Source organism: Bactrocera neohumeralis, chromosome 3, assembly GCF_024586455.1.
Source record: "Bactrocera neohumeralis isolate Rockhampton chromosome 3, APGP_CSIRO_Bneo_wtdbg2-racon-allhic-juicebox.fasta_v2, whole genome shotgun sequence".
NCBI classification, from domain to species: domain Eukaryota; kingdom Metazoa; phylum Arthropoda; class Insecta; order Diptera; family Tephritidae; genus Bactrocera; species Bactrocera neohumeralis.
This window is the reverse complement of record NC_065920.1, coordinates 21,515,484-21,540,488: the sequence shown is the minus strand read 5'-3', so window position 1 is coordinate 21,540,488 and position 25,005 is coordinate 21,515,484. Positions and strand designations below refer to the sequence as shown.

At 36.1% G+C, this 25,005-nt stretch overlaps 1 protein-coding gene across 1 annotated transcript in view; it reads left to right on the top strand.

Moving 5' to 3' along the window:
• The window catches only part of LOC126753675 (homeobox protein aristaless), a 94,714-nt gene extending 70,802 nt beyond the window's left edge, over positions 1–23,912 (top strand). Inside the window, exons 3-5 of the mRNA XM_050465348.1 lie at positions 221–266; positions 19,338–19,600; positions 22,321–23,912. Coding sequence (XP_050321305.1) covers positions 221–266; positions 19,338–19,600; positions 22,321–22,903 — 892 coding nt within the window. The 3' untranslated portion in view covers positions 22,904–23,912. The remainder of the gene's footprint in view (positions 1–220; positions 267–19,337; positions 19,601–22,320) is intronic.
• Positions 23,913–25,005: the final 1,093 nt, after the last annotated feature.

Genomic DNA, 25,005 nt, shown 5'->3' with positions numbered 1-25,005 from the left:
TTCTAATTAATTTCCTATCGTTTAATTGGTCTCAACAGTCGATTATTCAATTAGCTGTATAAAGTATATGATAATTAAATTAATAATGAAGTCGTTAGTTGTACTTGTTATTGCTTTCATTATTCATTATTCGTTTTTATTATTTTTTAATGTTTATAGCAAGTAAACTAAATTAAAATTCTTTTACCATAAATTGCATTTTATGCTTTGTTATTTGCAGAGAGGAATTAGCCATGAAAATTGGCCTAACCGAGGCGCGCATACAGGTGAGTCTTATCAGTTTTCTCTTATTGCCAAAAAATATACTATAATTTTGTAACTGCTCCGTCTTATTGACATTATATTTTTCATCATATTGGCATATTTACTATATTATAACTTCCTATCGATAACTTCCATATATTTCGCAAATTTTTAAATATTTGTTTCATATCATTTCATGCGTTCAAATCTTTATATGTAGTTTACTATAATTTTACTTAAGAGTTATTTTAGGGATTAGTTTCCGAAACAAAATATCTAAATTAAGCCAGAATGATGCTTCGGCCGAGAACTTCGCTTGAAAAAAAAAATTTTTTATAAATAACATAACACAGATGTTAACATCTGTTAGGTCCAGATATAATTTTATTTCCTCGAATTATTACGATTAGTACCCCATGAAAATATTCAAGAAAATTCCGTATACCTAATCGTACATTTACTACTATGAGCAAAAAGTATTAAGAATTTTTTCATAATTTTAAAATTCTTAATTTATACTTCAAAATCTTTGTCGTTTCTTTCAAAGTAATCTCCCTTGGCCCCAATACACTTACACCAACGTTTTTCCCAATACTTGAAACAGTTGTTAACGTCAATTTCCGGAATAGGCTTCAATGCACGTTGCGATTCACGTTTAATGTCTTCAATTGACTCGAAACGGTTTCACTGTAGCGGTTGTTTGAGTTTGTTGAATAGCCAAAGGTAGCACGAAGCTAAATCAGGTGAATACGGTGTCTGCGGCACGATATTGGCTGAAAATTTGGCGAAAAGCTTGCGAAGAATCGAGCAGTATGCGACGGTACATCGTTTTGCTGCAAAAATCAAGAGCTGTCGGCCCATAACTACAGCCTCTGTTTACGAATAGCTTCGCACAAGAGGCGCATAACGCTCCAATAATATTCCTTGTTGACAGTTTGACCGTTCGGAAGGAATTCGGAGTGCACTCCACCTCGACAATCTAACAAACCCTCAGCATAACCTAGGTTTTTGACTTGGTTTTTTCGACTTCGCCTGACGTTTGCCACGATATTCGTCTGATTGCTCGTCCTCTTCTAGGTCGTGGGCATAGATCCGGCCTCATCGCCAGTAATAGTACGTTTCACAACACCCTGGTAGCCGGAAAGCATTATTTCACAAACGTTAACGCGACGCTGTTTTTCAAAAAAATTGAGTGCTTTCGGAACCAATCGTGCTTACACTTTTCTTCGGTCCAAATGATCTTTCAAAATGGTTTTCTCTGATCCTTTCGATATTCCAATGATGCCAGTAAGATCTTTAACTGTTAATCATCCATTCCCAAGCACCAAATCATTTATTTGATTTACGTGTTGATCATCAGTTGATGTTGATGGCTGTCCTGGACGTAGTTCGTCGTCATCGCGTTCTCGATCGTCTTTGAATAATTTGTACCAATCAAAAACACTTGCTTACTTACAGGCAATTACCAGCAAAGATCTTTTTCATTTAATTCATTCATTCTGAACGTTTTTGCACCAAAACTTTGATTCCGTGGAAAAAATTAATGGAACTTCTTTCTTGAATAATTTCAATCATCGTAAAAATAGCCGAATGCATTTTATATACTTCAGAAAGACAAACGTATACTGAACACTAATGATTATTTAAGAGACATTTGACACATATGTCACTGTCGGTCATACCAACTCAGAAAACAAATATTTCAACGAATGGATTCTCGCGCGAAATTTAAATAAAAAAGTGCTCACAGCAGTATACCACATAACTTTGAATACAAGCCTTTGGGAAAGCAAGCAAATATTACACAAATTATATAAGTCATTACTGCTTCCATATTTACATTCAAAAATTTTTGTTTACGAAACATTTCTTGTTGTGAGGCAAAATATAGGACACGTTTTTTTTTATTTGGAAACAATGAAAACTTTTTATTATGAAAAATTTACATTAGACAATATAGCCTGCATTCACCGTCAAGTACCTTCGTAGCCCATTCAATTCAAACAATCAAATATTTCTTCTTTATAACAGGTCAATCGAAAAGTCCCTGGCCTACAATAGTGAAACACATTTTTTGACAAAAACCGTTTTTTTATCCAACATGTAGTTCCGTTCTCACTGATTATAGCAACCGTCAAAGTTTTCGATACCAATTTTATAGTACAATTTGTGCTTTGCTTCAAAATAGGCCTCACTTTCGGTGATCACCTTTTCATTTGGCGAAAATTTCTTCCCAGCAAGCATTCTTTTGAGATCTGAGCACAGGTTATAGTCACTGGGTGCCAGATCTGAAGAAAACGGTGGATGCGGTAAGCAATTCGAAGCCTAATTTATTGATTTTTGCCATCGTTTTCACTGTTTTTCTTAACGAAACAGCATTTTCTTTTTCAAACGGTCCAATAATGCTATGATATAGTCGTTGTTCATGGTCCATCCTTTTTCAAGGTAGTCAATAAAAATTATCTCATGCGCATCCCAAAATAGAGACGACATAAACTTGGCTGCCGACTGTTGCAATTTTGCAACTTTAGTCCACTCGGTTGACTGTCGATTGGACTTTGAAGTGAAATAATGAAGCCATGTTTCATCCATTGTCACATATCAATGCAGAAGCTCAAGTTTAATACGCTTGAAAATCTCCAAAAATTGCTCCGAATCATGAACTCGTCGTTGTTTTTGGTCAAAAGTGAGCACGCACAGCAACGACTTTGAACAGAGCTTTCTCATGCCCTAACATTCGTGAAAGATATGATGAACGCATTCAGTTTATATTTTAAGAGTGTCTGATATCTCGGTCAACTTCACTTTACGGTCACCCAAAATTATATTGTCGACTTTTTTGATGTTTTCGTTGGCCGCAAACTCTTTTACCACGTCTGAACTTAGCATACCAATCCTTGATAGTTGATTTTCCTGTGTCAGTGTCCGGAAACTTATCATTAAACCAAGTTTTTGCATCAAATGTATTTTTTCCCTTCAAAAGCAATATTTTATCAACACACTTTATTCCTTTTTATAAATTTTTTTCGCAACAACAAAAGTTGTTTCACTCCAAATAATATAATTCACAAACTAATGATTGGAATAAGAGGAAGTTTGATTAGAAATACTAAAAGACTTTTTGGACTACCCAATATATGCGCCTTTTGAAGGTTAGGAGTCCTAACTTAGGACTAAGTTATGTAGTAGTAAAGCAAATATTGTGTCAGTAATAGTGAAAGCGCTTGAAGCAGTGTATTAACACTAATGTATGTAGATTTATTTAAGTCCAGGAATGTGTGAAAAAATGCCGCATTGGGAGTAGCTGGGAGTCGAGGGGGTTGGAAATAATTTTTTTAATTTAATATGTTTTACACAGATCCAATCTTGCTGATTTTTCAATGATACTCCGGCACGAATAGGCCATTTTCGCTTTGTGAAGAAGCAGCCCTTAAGCTTCGTAGAGTAATTTGTGTTAAAATTTGATGGAAAATAGCTCACAGTCAATTAATAAACATAAAAGCAGTTAGCTGGCTAACAAGATTCTTGTTCAGAAATTAATAAATCAACACATTAGCGATACACACACACTTGCATACGAACATTTGCATACGTGAGCTTGGATTACAAGCAATTTATATGCAAAAATGTAATGGATTAAAAGATTGTAATAAGCAAATGTGTAAATCATTACCTTTATCACACTTGGCAGCATGCAAGCGAGTACACACATACATTACATATACACATGTACATACATACATGCACATTCAACATATATTTTGAGACTTAGTGCAACAAAACACCACCTCAATGCCACAACTGGCAGCGTGAATGGCAATCAAAGTGTTCAAACAACAACAACACTCAGTAGCAAAAGCAATTTAAATAGAAAAATGCAAATTAAAATGTTCATCTGGTTTCAATTACTGTAATTGACTACTTGATAACCACGTGGAGGGCAGCGCCGCCAGCAGCGCAGCAGCTGTTAGCTTGGCGGTGGCCGCCTGTTGATAATTACATTTCAATGCAGTCAATGCAAATTGCAAATTGCTAAATAATAGAGCATGTCAAATTTAATTAACTATGCTTTTTGCTGTTGTTGTTTTTGTAATTTTTTTGCAATTTTTTTGTAATTTTTTTTCACATTTTTTTGTAATTTTTTTCACATTTTTTTGTAATTTTTTGTTGGCCCGCGGCATGGCCACAATTAATTTACCGCTATTTTGTAGCGTTAAATGAAAATAATTGTGCAATAAAAAGTGTTTGCAATATTATTTTTTACTGCTCCCAAACAAAGCATAAACATATGCATGCCATTTATAGTTTAAGCAAAATTACAACAAAAATTCTAATTAATTTTTCCACTTTAAATTGCGGCTTGCGTCGGTAGCGGCGATTTAGCTTAACTGCTGAAGTAGATTAGTTTTCCAATTAAACACTTTTGAAGCTTTTCAGCGCACACTTAATCCCCCAAACCCTTACCGGCGCACAAAAGACTTAAGACACAAACTTGCTATTGAAAATTTTCGCCGCTTTGCGCGTTTTTTGTAGGTTTTTGTAATCCTATTACTCACACTGCAATTTAATGCCAGTCATAATTGCCACCATTAGTGGCAACTCAATCAATCTGCACATGCAATGCGCCAGCAACAACTCAATGCTAATGCAAACATTGCCACCAACACGCACACACATACACACACATGCTGATGTGTGGCGTTTTTATGAGTTCGTGTGTGTGTTTGCATGCCGTCTCCTTCAACTTGATATTCACATATTCGTGCTGGAACGTAATTCGCTGCGCTAATAAACTCACTACCGCAATAATGACAGCTGCAATGGCAACCAAAAACAACAGCAACACCAACAAGTAGCTAACAATAAATGTAATAAGAAGCAGACAACAGCCTTTGCAATTACAATCAACGAAATAGTTGCTTGAAAATTTAATACCTACAGTGAAATATGTTGAGAACGTCACTGTTTGCGGTTGCTACCAGAGTTGGTTATCCTGTTTTGGCTTTTACAAGGGCATAAGTGTCTTACATTTAATTTAATTTAATTTTTTTAGTTTTAAATATTTCTGAACCGATATTTATGATGTTGAAATGCATAAAAAAATGTCACGAATAGACCAAGGTAGATATTTTTTGAAAGCAAAAAAAATATAATACAAATATTAAAGGAAACATTTTACATATATCGATAACTTTTTTTGGCTTAAATGGTTGAACCCCATTCCAGAAAACCTGAAAATCATAGAGGAAAGAGTTATAGTATGGTAAAGTTGTTAGTAAAAAAAACGATTTACATCTTTTGATTTACACCTTTTCCATACAACGCCAAATTTTTTTTAAAATTCTTTCAAATATTTTTGTTGTCAAATCTGTAAGTGCTTAGGTTTTTTATCTTGTACCAAAAAATTGCTTTTTCAAATTGTGGTGTAAACTTACCTTCTTATATCCCAAACACGCTGTATTTTTTATATAAAATATTAAGGCGTTACATGGGCTTACTCGGTAAAAAAAGAGCCTTTTTTCAACAGTTTTTTGTCATATAAAAAATTAAAAATTTTATTATTATTTTTTACTGTCACAAACAAACACTATTAATAAAGAAATTCTGAAGTTTTTGGAAAAAAATATTTTAAACTCGGCCATTGCGACGCCATTTCCGGTGGCCCCTCGGAAAAAAGATGCGCCTGCGTTGGCAAGATAACTCCTTACAGGATCATTTAAGGTGAAAATAATACGTGCTTTAGTTAAACTTTTAGCTTAAACTTTTTGTCCAACAAAGGAAAAAAAACTGAAAATTGGATTTTCGGCAGCCATTTTTACAAAAAAAATTAAAATTTCAGTGAAATTTTTTTTTAAATAGTTAAAATGGGAAAAAATCCTTCGTCCAAGTCTTTAAGTAGTGTATCCCGAAGACTTGTGTAAAATTTCATAAATATCGGTTGAGTAGTTCTCGAGAAAACTTGCCAACCGACTTCAAAAACACAGTTTCGAGAAAAACGCGTTTAAAGACGGCGCACCTAGTCTATCTAGCCTCGAGCGCACAAGTTCCAAAACTATTATTCGGATCAGCTTGAAAATTTAGGGCAATATTCTAGAGGTGCTGTAGAATTTAACTGGATAATAAAAAATAATTCGATGTTTTGAAACCCGTACACCCATGGAACCCCTTAAGGCTTAAAAACGTTTTATCTCCATTTGCACAAAAACTACAAAACCTATAAAAAAAGTTATAATATGGCAAAGTTGTTATAAAAAAAAATCTACAACTTCTGATTTACACCTTTTTCACTTAACCTCAAAATTTTTGTGAAAATTCGGATGTCCAAGTTTTTAGGTTTTTTTATCTTGTACATAACTTCTTACTTACTTATGTCCGAAACACGCTGCATTTTCTATTTGAAATATTAAGCAGGAAACTTTACTTCGATTTAGAATTGAAAAAGACCCAAAATTTCAATCAATAATTCTCATGTCAACATACCACGTTTTCATAAATTCAGAAAGTTTTATGTTTTCTATAATTCCTACTTTCTGATTTGGAAAAACACATGTGTATATAATATATATTATACATTACATTCTTTCAGCATATGCAAAACTAGACTCTATTTTCAAAACCTTCTGCACTGATCTTGAAGCTTCACTCTTTTTTTGGAAGAAAAGTTTACTAGCTTCTCTATTAAATATGAGATATATACTAAAAGTAACAAGAAAACTGATGCATCTCCTTCGGTATATCTTTAAAGGCAGTTATTAAATGCTTAGTGACTATGATCAGATAGAACTTGCACTAAATAACACCGCTTCTACTATTCAGATTAATTTTTCAGTGTTTTTTCGCTTTGACCTTAAGGTTTTAAAGCGCACAACTATTGTGACAACCTAACTATCAGATTTTTGGAAATTTCAAAAAAACACTACTGTATCAATAATTTACAAATTTTAAGAATAAATTAATGCAGTGATCAAAAGCTAAAGTGAGTTTGTTTATAAAATGTACATTCTTTATTTATTCATCCACTTCAAAGTAATCCTCGTTCGATAAAATGCACTTTTACCAATGCTACTTCCATTACTCGAAACAGTGGGATAGCCTTCAAGACCTTATTCGATTCGATTTTTATCTTCTCAATCGTGTCAAAACGGCATCTCCGCATTGGCCGTTTAAGTTGCCTATTCAGCCAGAACTTCCACGCAGCCTAATCAAGTGCTTACGGTAGTTGCAGAACGAAATGAGTCAAGTGACACCAATAGACACTTGACGCACCTGAAACATAAAATATTCTTCAAGATCACTTGGGCTGAGCCAAATCATATAACACTATCAGCTAGGTTTCTAATTGTCAATCTACGACTGGGCTTAATTTTTTGCGCATAGCCCTTGTCGTTAGTGGTTTATGGTCATCAAGAATGTAGTTCATCTATAACGCATTCTTAGCCTACTTTTAACTCGTTTTACCACTTATGAACGTTTTTTGTGCTTTAGTTTCATCAGCAAAAGCCTTTCGCAAGTTTTTCAACACGTCAGCAAGCGAATTTTTGTTTCGCACAACAAACAACGATATGTACAAAATTTTATTCATGTCCTTTTCTCAATCAAAATCAACCTTTGTAAAAATCGAAAAAACTACTTTTGGTTGCTTACAAAAAGTCCTGCAAATCGAAGATAATCAAACCATTTGACAAACAGACGTATGCCAAATGCTTCACACAGTCCTATCAACATAAAAATAATTACCTGACTTCCTGATGTCCTGAAGTTTAAAATGGCAATTTCACCTTACTTTCTGAGCACTGTTCCACAAAATTTAAGAATAAACAGTAAAATTGTTGAAGAAAAAATTAAATAGTTTTCGGGTCATATGCAATCTCCGACGGCGCCAACAAAGCTCCTCCACTACGTATACGTACGTCTTCTGCTGTGTTTCTGGCCTCCTACTTAGACGAACCCTAAAAAAATCTCTAGTAGCAAAAATCAGTTGACAAAAGGAATTTTTCCCAAAATCTTGGGCGCTCCTGGAGCAGACAAAAACTATTTAAAATATCGATAAAATTTAAGTACATCCTGTCCAGAAAGTATCGGGAATTCTTCATTTAAATCTTCCGCTTATACGGAAGACAGGTAAATTGTTTTCCTACATTCGTACAACTGTCCTTAATTATGATGCCAAAAATTAGCGCGATCTATCAACCAGTGTGTTTACAGCAGCTGTTATGCCTGCATCGAAGCGGAGTTGTCCGCATAGACTTTACAAATCCTTATAAGAAAAAGTCTAACGGTGTGACTTCACATGATCTTGATGGCCAATCGACCGGCTCAAAACATATCCTTTCACTGAACTGTTCTCCCAATAAATAAAATGGTTAATGCGGTGTGTGGGAAGTGGTGATATCTTGTTGAAATCAAACGTCGCCGAAATTACGTACTTTAATTTCAGGCATCAAATATTCCGTTATCATGGCGCGATAATGGTTGCCATTTTCACCGGCATTATTTTTGAGCAAATATGGACCGATAATTCTACCGGCCCACAAACCACACCAAACCGTTGTTTTTACTGGATGAAATGACAGTTCTAGAATCCTCTCAGGTTACTCTTCATCCCAAATACCACAATTTTGCTTATTTATATACCCGTTGAGCCAGAATTGAGTCTCATCGCTGAACAAATTTTGGATCGAAAACTTCGGATTGTCGTTTTCATGAGCCCATAGAGTGAAGCGATATCGCTGGGGAAGGTCGAGCGACTTCAGTTCTTGAACAAGCTGTATTTTGTTGTAATTTAGTCGGTTTATAACCTAACTAATTTACCCATCCAATGATCTTGGTGTATTCTATGATCTCCATTATGCGAATTAATCATTTTTAGAAATTGAATATCAACTAGTTTGAAATTATTTTATTTCTTATACTATATTCATAAATATTTTAGACAAAATATTTGTGTTGAAATAATGCAATTCTAATAAATTTTTCAATCTACTTAGTTTTATAAAAATTCAAATTCTCAATTTTTTTTCTACACTTTAGATTACAGAGATTTAGCCACCACTGTCATTTCTGTTATAATTGTGCATGTTGTAGTTTTCTTCGTCGTTTCAAATGCATTGCGGGTATTTCATTATTTTTCTACACACATATCAAGAGCTTATACTTACTACATGGGCTTTCAATACGCTCTTGGCATATCACTCACATAGCGTGAACATTTTTTTTTTGCTAAAAAAAATGTGTGCATGTATGTATGTGTCGGTTTTATGCTTGCGGCTGTCAGTTTTATTATAGCCCGCAACTAATCGTAAATTAGCATTAATTAGTTAAGACGCTGGATAATTGCAAATTGAGCGCATAAAGATAATACCAAGCGCAATATAAATATACTGACTAATACGTACACAGGCAAGCATATTTATATATGCAGTTTTATTAATGCATACATGCATACCAAAATTGATATGTTTACACTATTTGCCGCCCCTGTAGCAAGCCGCAAGCGTGTCTCCTACTCGCCGTCGAGTAATCAAGTCAGCCAAGTGCATTAATTGATTCTGTGAAAAGTAATCACATCAACACATCACATCACACTCAGTGTAAACAATACATATGTAATCGCATGGCCCGACATGCTTGCATTTTAACTGTATGTTGTTGCACTTATAGCATACTTAAAAGATTTGCGGTAATGTGATACCATGTGGCAATTATGCTACACATGCGATTTAACTTGCAGCTGAGTTTCATTTTGTATTGAAAGTAAAAAAATTGGTTTGAAAAAAAAAAAAAAAAAAAAAAAATCAATATTATACATGTATATACATATATTAGGGTGTTTTTTTTTCTTTGAACAATTTTTTTTTTTTCGAAATTGGAAATACCATAAAAAAAATTCCCTGAAAACAGCCCTTAATATTAACATTAAGAAAAAAAGGCCTGTAAAAATTTTCCAAATACAATGAGTTTTTATTTTAAATTCCTACAGATCAGAGGTATTTTATGGCATCGCTTTGACTTTAGACGCATATTTCTAGAATTTTTTACAAAAGTGCTATGCAACAAAGTATCAGATAGACGGGGCTCTAAACCCGATTTTTCCAAGAATCTCGCATTTTTTTCCATATATCTCGTAAATGACAAGAGCTATAAAAAAATTTTGTTAATTTGTAGGAAATTTTATTTGCTTAAAATAAAAAATTTTAGGTCAAAATCGCTATTTAAAAGATATGAACAGTTGCAATTTTCATAGATTTTTAATAATTACCATTGTTTATAATAATTTTTGAAAAGAGAACAGTTACTCAATAAGAAAAAAATATTATTTAAATCGTGAAAAAGGGTCTAAATCAATTTATATCCAGTGATCCATTTCGAAGTTCCCTACTTAAAAAAAACACGGAAACTTTAAATTTAATGGCGTTTGTTTATTATCCTTCGAATTAAAATTTTTGGCATTTATGTTTTGAAGATTATCTCTTTCAAATGTTAACCGCGGCTACGTCTCAGATAGGCCATCCATTGAGTCCAATTTTCTATGACTCGTTCGACCATTTCGACTGGTAGCTGGCGAATGACTCGCGTCTTTGCTCAACCCTAATCGAAACGCGATTGTCCGCATAGGACTTTAGACATATCCTCAAATGATAAATCTAACGGTGTAATATCACACGATTTTAATGATCAATCGATCAGAAAGAACCTTGAAATTATCTGCTCACCGAAGTGTCCTTTCAATAAATCCATTGATTGAAATGATATGTAGGGAGGGGCATCATCTTGCTAAAACCAAAGATCACCGAGATAACGAGCTTCAATTTCAGGCATCAAATATTCGGCTATCGTGGCGTCAGTGATGATTACGTTCTCATCGGCATCATGTTTGAAGAAATATGAACCGATGATTCCACCAGCCTTCGAACCACACTAAACCGTTGTTTTTTCTAGAAGAAATGGCATTTTTGGGTTATTATCGTCCTAAATGCGGCAATTTTGCTTGTTTATAAGCCCATTGAAGAAATTTTTATGGAACAAAATCGCTTGAAAACGTAGAATCTTTTAGAACCTTTCAAGAACAAACGTCAAACAATATTGAACAAAATTTCTGACAGCTTGAAAATCTGACAAAAAATCATTGCAAAAAGTCGACAATTATTCATGCCAGTAACCGAATCCAAAACGAGGATAGTGCACAATTTTGGGAAAGTTAAGATTTTTTTGGAGTAACCATTGCTCTGCATCCACGATTATTTTGAAGAATCCCAATGATTCCCATCTTCAGTTCTTAAGTATAAATTTAACGACACTGAAAGGAAATGCAAAAAAGGCCTAACAATCAAAAATAAGTTTTAAATACCAGCAAGATCATTGGTCGCATCTCAAGGAAATTTTATTGACGGCTTGATTATCAAATCAATCGTGGCCATCCTGGACTCATTGATTACTTTGAACTAATCAAAAACACTTGTTGGGCAAAAAATTATAAACCTTTTCCAAAGTTCTGAACGGTTCGGCAGAAATTTTTATGCACACAAAATTTTGAAGATTTTCTTTAATAATCATGACAGTCATACCCAGAAAAACAATATTGTCGACGAATGGGCCATGCGAAATGTAAATTATAAAGTCTTACTATTTTTTCCATAAGTCCATTGACCTTCGTGGTAACGAAGATAAGTTTAATTGACTCGCCGTTATGTCTCCATCAACTCCACCATTCAAAATGCGTATATGAGCACGAGCTTTCAATTACCTCATTGAATTTTATGCGTAAGTGAATTCTGTTATCATGACTCCTAAGTTACGGCTAAGAAGATCAAAAGACTATAACATTCCTTGTTTTATCAAGCATAATAACTCTTTTGATGAAAATTCTTTTAATCAATCAAATAATGTATTATTGCAAAATTTAAAAACTTTGCTTATAGAAAGCTTACATCTCTTCGGAAGCATCTTAATGCCGATATATATACAATATTAGTTCTTATACCTTCTATAGGCTACGGTAAACTAAGTTTGCCAAAATGTTTGTCTCACTCAAAAGAAATTTCAGACGCTATAAAGTACATGTATATATAAATACCAGTGTGATTCATCGGTTATTCTGTCAGTCGTCTGTAAATAGGCGAACTAGCAATTTTTTTGAAATATCGATCTGAAACTTTACACACGACCTTTGTTCGCCAAGAAGCGTATTTGTGGGAAATATATTGGGTAGTCGAAAAAGTCATTTCGTATTTTGTCAATAGATGTCGTTGCACTCGTACTACTGTGTTCAAATTAAAGGTGAATTTTGCCCATTTCATCTTCTCCAAAGTAATCACCTCCCGCTGCATTACATTTAATTGCCAACGAATTTTCTAGTCACAATAGCACTTGGAAAAAACCTCCGTCATGATGGCCATCAGAGCCTTCTTCGATTCAGCTTTTATATCCTCAATTGAGTCAAAACGGTGTCCTCGAAGTGGTTATGTAAATTTGCTGAATAGCCAGAAGTTAGGTAAATCAGGCGAATGCGGTGGTTGCGGCACAATATTAGTCGAAAATGTGTTAAAATGATCACGAATAACCAATGCAGTATGAGATGGTGCATTATCGCACTTCTTTGTTCAATAAATTCAGACATACTTGGAGTAAAAATCGAAGAATTCATTTTTAGAGCCTCACAAAACGACGCGTGTCTCGAATACTAATGAATATTTTAACGTGAAATTTAGCATAGATGTCACTAACAGTACTACCAACTTACAGAAAAAAAAATTTACCGATTTGAAAAACACGCGAAGCATAAATTATAATGCATCTTTCAATTTGATAACCGCATTTTTCAACACAATGCTATAATCTCCGAACAAAATTTTAAGCCCCGGACACTATAGCACGTAGCTGACGAACCGTATATATGGATGTACTAGTATATTGTTGTAACAAGAGAAACACATGTAAAGAGTATTATAGCAACTGAAAGTCCTAAACTTCATTACTTAGACTTACTTTTTTATAATCTTACTTTAAAAATCATTTCGTTTTCCTGGAATCAACCGTTTGACAATTATCAATAGTATTCAGAATCAAACTAAAAGCAAAACTCACCACTGATAATCGCACACTGCATAAAGGCATAAATAAATTGTGGCTAAGTAACGGTGATGCCTTGTTGCAAGCCATGCCAATAAGCATGTGCCGCCATAAATCAGCTAATAATCCAGTTGAAGTACACACACATGCATACAGAGCACAAACCATTTGCACTCAGCACTGTCATTTAGCGTTTTATACGTTCGCAACACCTTGCCTTGCCACTGCTTGCAGCCATTACCGGTGCGCGCATTTCCAGGTGTCAATTGTGCGGCACTCTCGTTGTTGGTCGGTTCAGGGGTGCCTGGCTTTTTATTTAATTGACCAACGAGCTCATCTTTTTAAAACCACTTAAAACGTTAATAACGCGCCCATTTACACACAGCAGCAAGCAAGCAAGCGCACACGCATACAGACACAGCAACGCAATGACACTTATACAAACGAACATATGTATGTGTATAGCCAACGGCATTTGTCGCTTAATCAGCGCGAATTTACATACATCGGCAGGCGAGGGATTTAACTAGATCCAACGGCGATTCGCTACGCGCGTGCGCACGCAATAAAACGAGGCAGCCAACCGACCGTCGAACAGGCCGAGCCATAAATGAATTTACACATGACACATACACACACAAATATATATATACAGTGGCACTCACGCACGAAACGCAGCGCAGCGTGGCGTGGCAGACGTTCGCCATTAGGCGGTACCCCGTTAACTGTCGCCACCACCCCCTTTGCCGTGCGGTAGGCGTTGTGCGCGTAGAAAGCAGGTTTCCGCCGGCTTGCAATTGGCAGTTGTCGCCGTCGGCTATTGGCGGCGCGTAATTACAACGAGAATTAATGACGCAGACAAAAACAAAAGCAAACAAGCAAATTGATATTCACACATGTCTAAGTGTGTATGTGTACATATACATAGTTATATGTATATTTGTATGTATAAATGCGCTTGTCAGTGTATGCAACGCAGATATTTGAATATGCTTGGCACCATTTGCGCCAATAATGGAGGAAATGCTTAAGTGTGGCATGTTTCACAGTCCAAATGTGCGTTGTTTGGTTCAATTCAATAAATATAAATTTTATTTTAATTTTCAGCTTTATATTTCAAACTATTACTTGTGAGATTTGTCGAATAAATGCGCTTAATTGATTCAGCATAAATTGCTGAATATCATTTGTATGTGGCACAGCACTTATACCATGTTCAAATAGGTCAATTAGCTGAGACAATTAGTAAATAAATTGAATCAACGTATTCAAAGCTAACTTACTTAACACTAAAGTTTACTTATAGATAAGTGCAGAAACTTTTGAAAATGGTAAAAAAGTATAAGAAATTAAGTAGGTTGAAACCCATTGGAAACGAAAGATAAATAACAGAATGAAAGAAAACATAATTTACGGGCGATCTTGGTTGAATTTTAAGTGTCGAAAACGGTATATCGTAAATCTCCATCAAAAATACGAGTTCTGTAGAAGGAAGTTATATGACAAAGTTGTAGATAATGAAAAGCTTAAGAAGTTTTGTATCTACACCTTTTTCACATCACCTTAAAAATTCTGTGAATACTTCAAATAAACAATTGTACAGCAAAAAACTTTCTTTCGCGAAATTTAGCATAACTTAAGGGTTTACATGGGCTTACTCGGGTAAAAAATAGCATTTTTCCAAAACTTTTTTGTTCATATAAAAATGAAATATTTTAGTAGAATTTTTAATTGTTAAACATACACTATAAACAATGAAATTCTGAATTTTTGGGAAAAAATATTTTAAACTCGGGCATTGTGACGTTATTTCCGGTGAACCTTCGGAAAAGGATGCTCCCGCGTTGGCAAGATAACTCTTTACAGGTTCATCTAATGTGAAAAATACGTGCTTTAGTTAAACTTTTAACTTAAACTTTTTGTTCAACAAAGGAAAAAAAACTGAAAATTGGATTTTCGGCAGACATTTTTACAAAAAAATGGAAATTTCAGCGAAAATTTCGGGACTTTTTTTTTGTCAAATAGTTGTAATCCAAGTCTTTAAGAATTGTATTCAAAGACCTGTGTAAAATTTCATGAAAATCGGTTGAGTAATTCCTGAGAAATCTTGCCAACTAGCTTCAAAAACACAGTTTCGAGAAAAATAAGTTCAATATGCTTTGTCGTTTGATAAGAGAGGGCGTTGCTACTAGTCCAAGATTTTTCTTTGTTTTGTTGGTACACTCTTCGGATGAACGTATGTGAAGTTTCATTTCAATCTGTTAATTTATTTTTTGTTTACAAGCCATTTAGTGTCGCCGTGTTACAGTATTTTGCAGTGATAAAATTCTTATTTTTGTAAGGTGTAGTACCGTATTACTCGGATCAACATGAAAATTTAAAAATTCGATTTTTTGAAACCCGTAAACCCATGTAAATTCTCTTTATATATGTATATGTATTTGAACTTCAAAATAAGGCATATTTGTTGAATTCTCTACATTCTGATTATGTAAAAAACATTGGACCGTTCACTAACTAATTACCAGAGTTTATCCAATTTGAATACGATATTTCATGAAATTATATATTCTCCAGTTTCATTGAATATCTTTTAGAATAGATTGATTTCACGACCATATAATTTCTGATCCTTCTAGGCAAAAAACTGGTTCAACTAGTTTTTGACGTCCTAATTTGAGGTTAAATTTCTCACATCCCAAAACTTAACCTTTTTTTTGGTGACTATCGGTTCGTCCTTTTTAGACCGTGATCTCTTGTGCTTGTAGGAAAACTACTTTTCATCGCCAGTAACAATACTTTTTAAAAATGGATCACTTCCTTGACGTTTGATAATAAATCACAGTTGTTATTGCGACGAAGCAAATTTCGTTCTGTAAGAATATGAGGAACCCATATGACAAGCTTCGAAATTGATTCTAGAAGTTTAATGTGCTGAACGGTCGCGTTAGACCAATTTAATCTTTTAGCATTCTCTCAAGTTGTTATTGCATGACTTGCATCGACCAGCGACTTGATTTCATCCACATCGGCTCTGAGATGCCTTCCACGACCACGGTGCGTCCTTAAGTTCGAAATTGCCAAAACGAAATTTTGCAAACCAGTTTTAGCATAGGCGATCGGTGAAAACATTTTCTCCGTAGATATTATATAATTTTCTTAAACTGCATTCCGACCCTTTTAATAGTGAAACAGTAAAATGTGCCAAAAATGGTGTTTTCGAACTTCCATCTCCGATAGAACACCAAACAAATAATTTAAGATATTTATTTAAAAAAAAGCCTATAGTAAGGTATAGTCTTCAGATATTTAACCGTAAAGCGTTTTGGTGTGAAGTTGGCTGCAAAAAAATTCAATAAGATCAGCCGCTGTCATCAAACGAAATCACTTAGTAAACGACCTAATATGGCGCGTCACATAGGTTCAAGACACGAATAAATCGCTGTAACTCAGACATGGAAAAAATACGTATTTTTAGGAAATTTCTTCTGCAACCGCCACTGTGTGTCTATTAATTAACTAAAAACGGAAATATTGAAGGAATTATCGTCCAAAAAGTGTTGCGCCGACTTAATCGAGTTGTTATTCGACAATTGACATTGACCGACTTTATTTTATCTACATCGGCTTCGAGTGGTAAGGACATGGTGCATCCTCAAAATCGAAATTGCCGTTACGAAATTTTGTACATAAATTTTGACATTGGTGTTCCACCCATCTACTCTGTATAGTAAAAATATGCCTAAAATGTTGTTCCCTCTACCTTCGATAAGGCACCAAACAAAAACTATTCCCAAAATTAACAAACAAGCCTTTCTATATCAGCTGTTTAAATTTATAAATGGTGTGTGAAAGTTGGCTGTCAAAAAATTGAATAAGATCAGTTGTTGTCTTCAAAGGAAATTACTTAATTTCCAAGAAAATACAAAACTGGGAATACTTTGAATTGTTTTGTGAATCTATATATATAAAAGAAAGTTGTGTTAGTTACACCATTTATAACTCAAGAACGCCTTAACCGATTTGGTGGGGAGGTAGCATAGAACCAGGGTAAGGATACTTTTTATTTCTTTAAAATTTAATACAACTCATAAATACAAAAATTATATTTCAAATCATAAGCATTTTTTCAAAATTCCTGTTTGCAGAAACCATTTGAATATATGCGTGCAATTTTAAACATACTCTTCCTCAAAAATAAGACAATTACTGAGTATTTGGAATAGTAGAAAAGAACTGCAACCAAATACGCAGTGAAATAGATTATAACTGGCTCAGTAATCAGTTGTTGACGTGCATCCCAAAAGACTGATGTCATAACCTTTCCAGCCGACTTTTTCGTCTTTTCTAGAGCACTTAAACACTTCTCCGAATCAGTTATTCGTTGTTTTTGTTGGATCATGAACTTGCGAGGCACCCACTTTGCACAGAGCTTTCGCCTTCATCATCAGCATCATTGTCCTCGGCGCCCAAAAAGCAGTGCTTTATTAACACACGAAATGCTTTATGATCCATTTTTTTTTTTGTAAACTAACACAAGTTGCTTCACAAAGGTGCTATATCTCATTAACTAATTTATAATCCAACTAATAGAAATCATATAGATGGTACGAGTAGTAGTAGTATCATCTATGTATCAGCCACAGTGAAGCGTGGACGGGTCCCCTAGTATTTTAATATAAAGAAGTTGTATTATAACCTTTTCAGTCAATATAGTTAATCTTATATTAGGATTCGCCTTTTCAATCATAAAACAATTAGCTTTCTTCTTCCCAAGACCAGTCTTAAATTGTCTAATTTTGGCAAAGATGTGCATTATGTATGACAACTGGCTACTGGCTGGCAACTTATTTTAGGCTTGATTTCGTTGAATATCATTTGGGAAAATATGTATAAATTGAGTGATTGCAGCACGCCAAGAGATGGCGTTTGATTATTCCGTTATTCAAATATTCCGTTTTAAAGCTACTGTCATTATGCGTCTTTCTTCGTATAGAAAATGGTGATTTTTGCATGGAAGTCGTTGAACGTCCTGGAACACGAAGAACGTATTTGACGACAAAAACGTTTGAGAGCGTGGAAGTAAGGCTTCCAAACACAAGAAAATCTTACAGATTTTTTGGCAGTCGATCGAGCAGCTATTTCAGAACAGTTAAAAGCAGCAAAGAAATTGAGTGCCGTTCGAATTAAAGCCAAGAGAATGCTGCTTAAATACTTCACAACCTAGTACGTTTTGCCCCGAATTGGGACTAAGAGAGAGATTTTTAATCAAGTACCTTGAAGTTCCAACATCAATCAACTTTCACGCAGTTACAACTTTTATTAGAAAATCACCAAATAGTGATCCCATTACAAAGCCTCTGACTTCACAATTTACTAAGCCACAATCTAGTGCTGCCACCACAGCAACCCTGCCACTAATTCATTTCACCAATGCACACAATCGATGGCTGAAATTGTTTCGTTCAAAACTAATTAATTGGGCGTGTATTGAGGTACACAGACACCACGCCCACATGTTTGTTTAACTTGGCTACCGCCTGGATGCATTTCTTACACGCTGCCACTGTGCGCGCATGCGCCACAACATTGTGCGCTCGCTCGCTTTGCTTGTTTGCTTGCTCAGCACAGGAGCGCTCCAATAATAAATGTTGGAAAAGATGTTGAATTAATTAAAACGATTCCGGGCAAATTGCAACACCAGCCAACTGACGTACATACATATATAAAGCACCCCCTCTGTCGCCTCTCGGGCGATATCTCGTTACACAGCGCCGCCGCTGTCATAGCTCAATGCCGCTGGCACAACGCCCACTCTCGCAACGCGCTGCCACTGACCGCGTGGCTACCAGTTGGCGTTGCAGGAAGTGGGCGTCTTATTTCCCTATTGCTCTTTAATTTTTTAAATCAACTTTAGATTTCATTAATTAAAAGTATGCATTTTTTCAGTGCGACTTTTTTCTCCCGCTTATATATCAACCACTTTTCAATTATGCTCATTTGTTAACCGCTTGTTGCCATTTCAGGTTTGGTTTCAGAATCGTCGCGCCAAGTGGCGTAAACAAGAGAAGGTGGGGCCGCAATCACATCCGTACAACCCGTATTTGCCCAGTGGGCCGGGCGCCATGCAAGCCGTCGTCGGTCCAACATTGCCGCCGAACCCGTTCACGCATCTGGGCTTCAATTTGCGCAAACCATTTGATGCGCCGGCTAATTTGGCCGCCTTTCGTTATCCACACCTGTCGGCGGCGCCAATGTTGCCATCCGGATTTTACAATCAATTTCAAAGGTAAGTTGGAAGTCTTAAGATAGAACTAAGATCATAAATATGTGTTGGAATATTCTAAAATGCTTAATTTTATGGTACTTTGAATTTTCGAGGTTTGTCTGAAATTATACTTTTATAAACTATACCCCGTATGTATAGCTACTAACGTGAATATAACTCATCAGTCAATCTACTAACAGCTGAGTAGCCATCCAGTTATATGCAGAATTGTCAAACTGAAATAACTAGTCTAGTGAAGTGATTTATTTCGAGGTTTCCTACTTCTTTTTAAGAAGAAAGAAAAAACACAGAAACTTCAAATTTAATCTGAAATGTTTTTTATCATTCGAAAGAACATTCTTTGGCATTTATTTTTTGAACAATGTCTCTTTCAAACATTGGCCACGGCTACGTCTCAGATGGCCCTTCCGTTGAGTCCAATTTTCGATGTCTCCTTCGAGCATTTCGACTGGCAACTGGCGCATGACACGCGTGATATTTTGTTTAAACTTTACATATCTCCACAGAAAAAAGTCTAACGGTGTGATAAAACACGATCTTGAAGGCCAATCGACCGACCCAAAACATGAAATTATCTGCTCACCGAAGTGTTCTCTCAATAAATCCATTGATTGATGCGATGTGAGAGAAGTGGCGCCGTCTTCTTGAAACCAAATGTCACCGAGATCACGAGCTTCAGTTTTAGACACCAAATAGTCGGTTAACATGGCGTGATAATGGCCGCCGCTTTCACCGGCATCATTTTTGAAGAAATATGGACCGAAGACTCCAACGGACCACAAACCACAGCAACCCGTTGCTTATTTTTTGAACGAAATGACAGCTCTTGAATCTCTTCACGTTGCTCTTCGTCCCAAATGCGGTAATTTTGTTTGTTTACGTACCCACCGAGCCAGAAATGGGCCTCTTCGCTGAACAAAATTTGGCTCGAAATCGTAGGATCTTCTTGGTCTTTTCAAGATCTTATAGAGCGAAGCGATGTCGAGCGGATTGAGCTGCTGCACAAGCTGTATTTTGTACGCTTTCAATTTGAGATCTCGATATAAAGTGCGCCAAGTCGTTCCATACGTCAGTCCCAGCTGTAGCTAAAAATGAAAATGCTAATAGCCAGCTGAAATAACACCTCATTTGTGGGGTTTGTCTTTAATTTAGTACAGCATCAGAGTACTTTTTTAGCACTGTTAGAGCAATGGGAGGCGTGGAAAATATCCCGACTCAACCAGTTACAGGTTTGGCATTCGCATAGGCAATGTTTCATCATCTTCCGCGCATGCCCTGCATGCCGCCTCTTTATCAATATTCTGAAGATGAGAACTTAGGTGTAGATGCCAGGTGATGACCTCCACAATCCTATCAAGTTCCCTCTTGCCTGAAAGTAAAGTAATTTTCTATTCACACTTATAACTTTGTGCTATACCCAATGTTGCAAGGGTTCCAAGACCTGAAATACACGGTTTATTGCATCAAACCACGCTTGAAGGAGCTGAACGGTCCAAGGCAGCTTAAAGGAATTGTGTTTTTGGCCGCCTAAAGCGGCTGCCTTTTCGTTTGCTTCTATTTTTATATGACTTAGAAATAGTATGGTTTTTACCGGGTTACCAAGTGAGGGAGACTTAGTATTGGCACTGCGGATATCGTAGTCTTAATTTCCACTTTTTACTAAAAAGTTTATAAACTTGTCTTTTAGAGCTGAAGCTTACCACCTTCTGTCATACTAACAATTTCGACCTGAAAAACTAAATTTAAGTCTTTTAGTTTAAAACTAACTTCTTCATATGGATTACTACAGAAGAAGTCCGGTCCTGTTCCTATTTTACTCTTTCATCCATGGGTGAATATATAGATTTCGCCGTTTGAACTATCAATCACAAAACCACGCTCTCTAAGAAGTTGTGATATAACACCATTAGACTATTTCTTCTAGGGTTATTTGAAGCCATTGATCTTTAGCAATAAACCAGGCTCTCTTTAAGTTTTAGAAGTCAATATTTGACGTGCTATTCATGACATACGACGCGATTTATTGGAAAAGGTACTCGAAAATTGGGTTCATCGAACTAGTTCCTGCAAAAGTAGCCGTGGAGGCCACTTGAATGATGTTATATTCCGAACTTAATTGCCGATTGGAGATTCCAAGTGTGGCCAGATGCTTCTACGGCTTTCCAACAGAGTAGACGTCTTCCTCTGCTTCTCATGGCGGTACTGCGTCGTATACTCTCAGAGCTGGAGTGTTTTCATCCATTTGGACGACATGACCTAGCCCAACGTAGTCTGCCTCTTAAATCGCTAAACTATGCCATGTCGTCGTATATCTGGTACAGCTCATCGCGTTCCATCGACAACGATATTCGCCGTTGCTAACATGCAAAGCACCATAAATCTTCTGCAGAACCTTTCTCTCGAAAATTAGTAACGCCGACTCATTAGATGTTGTCATTGTCCATGCCTCTGCACCATATAGCAGGACGGGGATGATGTGTGACTTGTAGAATTTGGCCTTTGTTCGTCGAGAGAGGACTTTACTTCTTAATTTCCTTCTCAGTCCGAAATAAGTCCTGAAACTTACGGGCTTTAAATATGTCATACTTATCTATATTTTACGGTCTATATACATACATAATTAGAGTAGAAGTTTGCATCCATAGTTGCTCGAGAATCACCTCACCACTTTACTTCTAATAATTTGTGAAAAAAAATCTAATCTTACCTCTTCTTCACAGAACTCCACCACATCTACTACCCGGCATGGCCAGCATGTACTCACCGACCACATCCTTCCAAACGCTGTTGGCCAATATGACTGCTGTGCCGCGTCCACCACCAGCACCGGCACAACTCAGCATCGCCGCCGTCAAGCCACCAATGATGATTTCATCCCCCGAATTGCATTCGCCCAATCACCTCATCGCTTCACCGCCCATCTCACCCACCGCCATGACAATGCAATCAATGGCACCACCAGCAGTGGCACACTCACACACACAACACCAACAGCAAGGACAATCATCGCCGGGGCTCAACATGTCAATGCTGCATCAAGCGCCGCCAGCACCGCCGCCACAGCAAACGGCAGCGCCAAGCCACACACAGTCACCGCTACAGTTGGCACACTCACCAACACAACATCAGTCATCAGCGTCCACTTCGGCCGTGGCCGCAGCGCTGGTACAAGTGCCACGCACCGGCACGCCACCCGAAGATCGGCGCACCTCATCCATTGCGGCGTTGCGTCTGAAGGCGCGCGAGCATGAGCTCAAGCTGGAGCTGTTGCGCCAAAATGGGCACGGCGATGTGCTCAGCTAGTTAAAGCTGCAGTTGTTGCTGGCAATGTTGGTGAAGTATGGGAGCGGATTGGCAGGTGGAATGAAGGGAAGCAGGGAAATGGTGGAGAATTTCAGCTCAAATCAGCGCGTATGCGGGAAGAATGTCCACAACTTCCTTGGTATTAAAATGTATTAAAATTATATTTTATTTTTAGTTTAATTTTTATTTGGATTGTGGTTTGTCGGCCGTTTGTATGTAGTTGTTTTAAATTATTATTTTCTCCAGTATAATAACTATATATATAAATATATCCAAATAAATATGCAAAATTAGTACCAGTGCGCTCAATAAAGCAGTTTTGACATAGTCGCATATAGCAAATAGTATTTATATGCAACAATATATACACCTGTAGTTAGTTACTTACGTATTCCATTAGAAATTTATGAAATTTGTTTAGTTTTTGAAAATTAAATTTTATTGAAAATATGTAAAAAGTTATGCTAGCGTAATAAAATGGGTTTGTGATATTCACAAACTGTTTAAATATGTGAGTATTTAAATAAAAATTATAAAATTGTTTGATTTACTTTATGGCATATTCAATTTTGATGCGTGACCCTGTAAAATCATTCACCTCAAGTGACGTTGTTGTTTTTTAAAAGTCAACACCAAAATGTAACAAACTCTCCGAAACACTAGGCGCTCATAAACACACCGTAAGCCAACAAGCAAGAACAAATATCACAATTAAATGAGTTGTTGCATTGCTTAGCTTTGCGAATTGTATTTGTTTTGTGCTCTGCATTCTTGTTGTCACTCTGAGTACTGTGCGCAATAACACTGCAAATATAACTGCGCTTGCATGCTTGCAGTGGAACAAATGGCAATTGAAACGCATGTGTTTGGCATTTCACTGGAAATTATATGCATTTAGTATTTATTGACTGCTACTGCATGACCTCACTATGATTTCTCGTCACCTGGGCGTTTGTCAATATTCGATTATTGCTGTCTGGGATAATTTTTTTCGCCTAATCCGATGATCATCATCATCGCTGCTGCTTTGTTTACTCAGCAAGCAGGAAAATTTTGTAATACTGCTTGGTTAACCAGGAGAACAGAAAAGCTCATAGTGTTTTCTTCTTCAAAAGACTTCTTCTGCAAAGGACTTCTATTTAAAGTACGACTTACATACATTTTATGTTCGCCTATTAATAAAGCCAAGAAACGACCGATTTTGCCGAGCATATATGAAAATGCAGTCAGTATGTTATACAAACATACATACATACATATATTATAAGTATACATATGTATGTATGTAGATTGATAAAAGTAAGGTACTCTAGAATCCATGGTTAATATATAAATTTTCAGACATATGATAAGCAGGCGCTTAGAAAAAGAAATAAGCTCTCAGCCGCATATCCTTTGTTATTGTTAATAGCAATTTATCACTACTTATTGCATTATAACAACAAGGATCTTCATAATACTTTGCACGTATTTTGTTTTTGCTATAAAACTAAACAAGCTGAACTGATCTCGTTTGAGTTGCAATACTATGCTTTATGATCGCCTAGTTCAAAGCTAAAACCGAAGAACAAATTTTTAAATAATTATCATCAACTCCATCACACCGCACTTCCTAACTACACTTACACACACTTACGCAAAAACACCGCATCCTCCTTCATTTCGCTAAATTGCTTTTAAATCGGTCAACCAGCTCTGACAGCCGAACAGGTACTCAACATATTGAGCAAGCATATCTATGCACGCAGCCTTCAACGATTGTTTTTGTTGACACTTTTCTATTCTTATTGAGAAATTAGTACTAGTAACTTCACTCTTTTGTTGCTTTTTGTTTGCTGACACTTTTCCATTCTAATGCATGTAAGCAAAAAGAATGCACAACAACTGCGCAAGGAATGCGCCTAACGGCGTACGCAAGAAAGGTACTCAATATAGGAACAGAGAGAGAAAAGTGAAACTTAAATTTGTTGTTGCGTTTATGGAATTGTGCGCACATTACAATTTCGTCTTAAATTTATTGTTGCTTTTAAGGAATTATGCACAAATAACAAATTTAGTGAACTGATCAAGGGGCTGCTTTTGCAAGACTTGCTGCTTTTTAT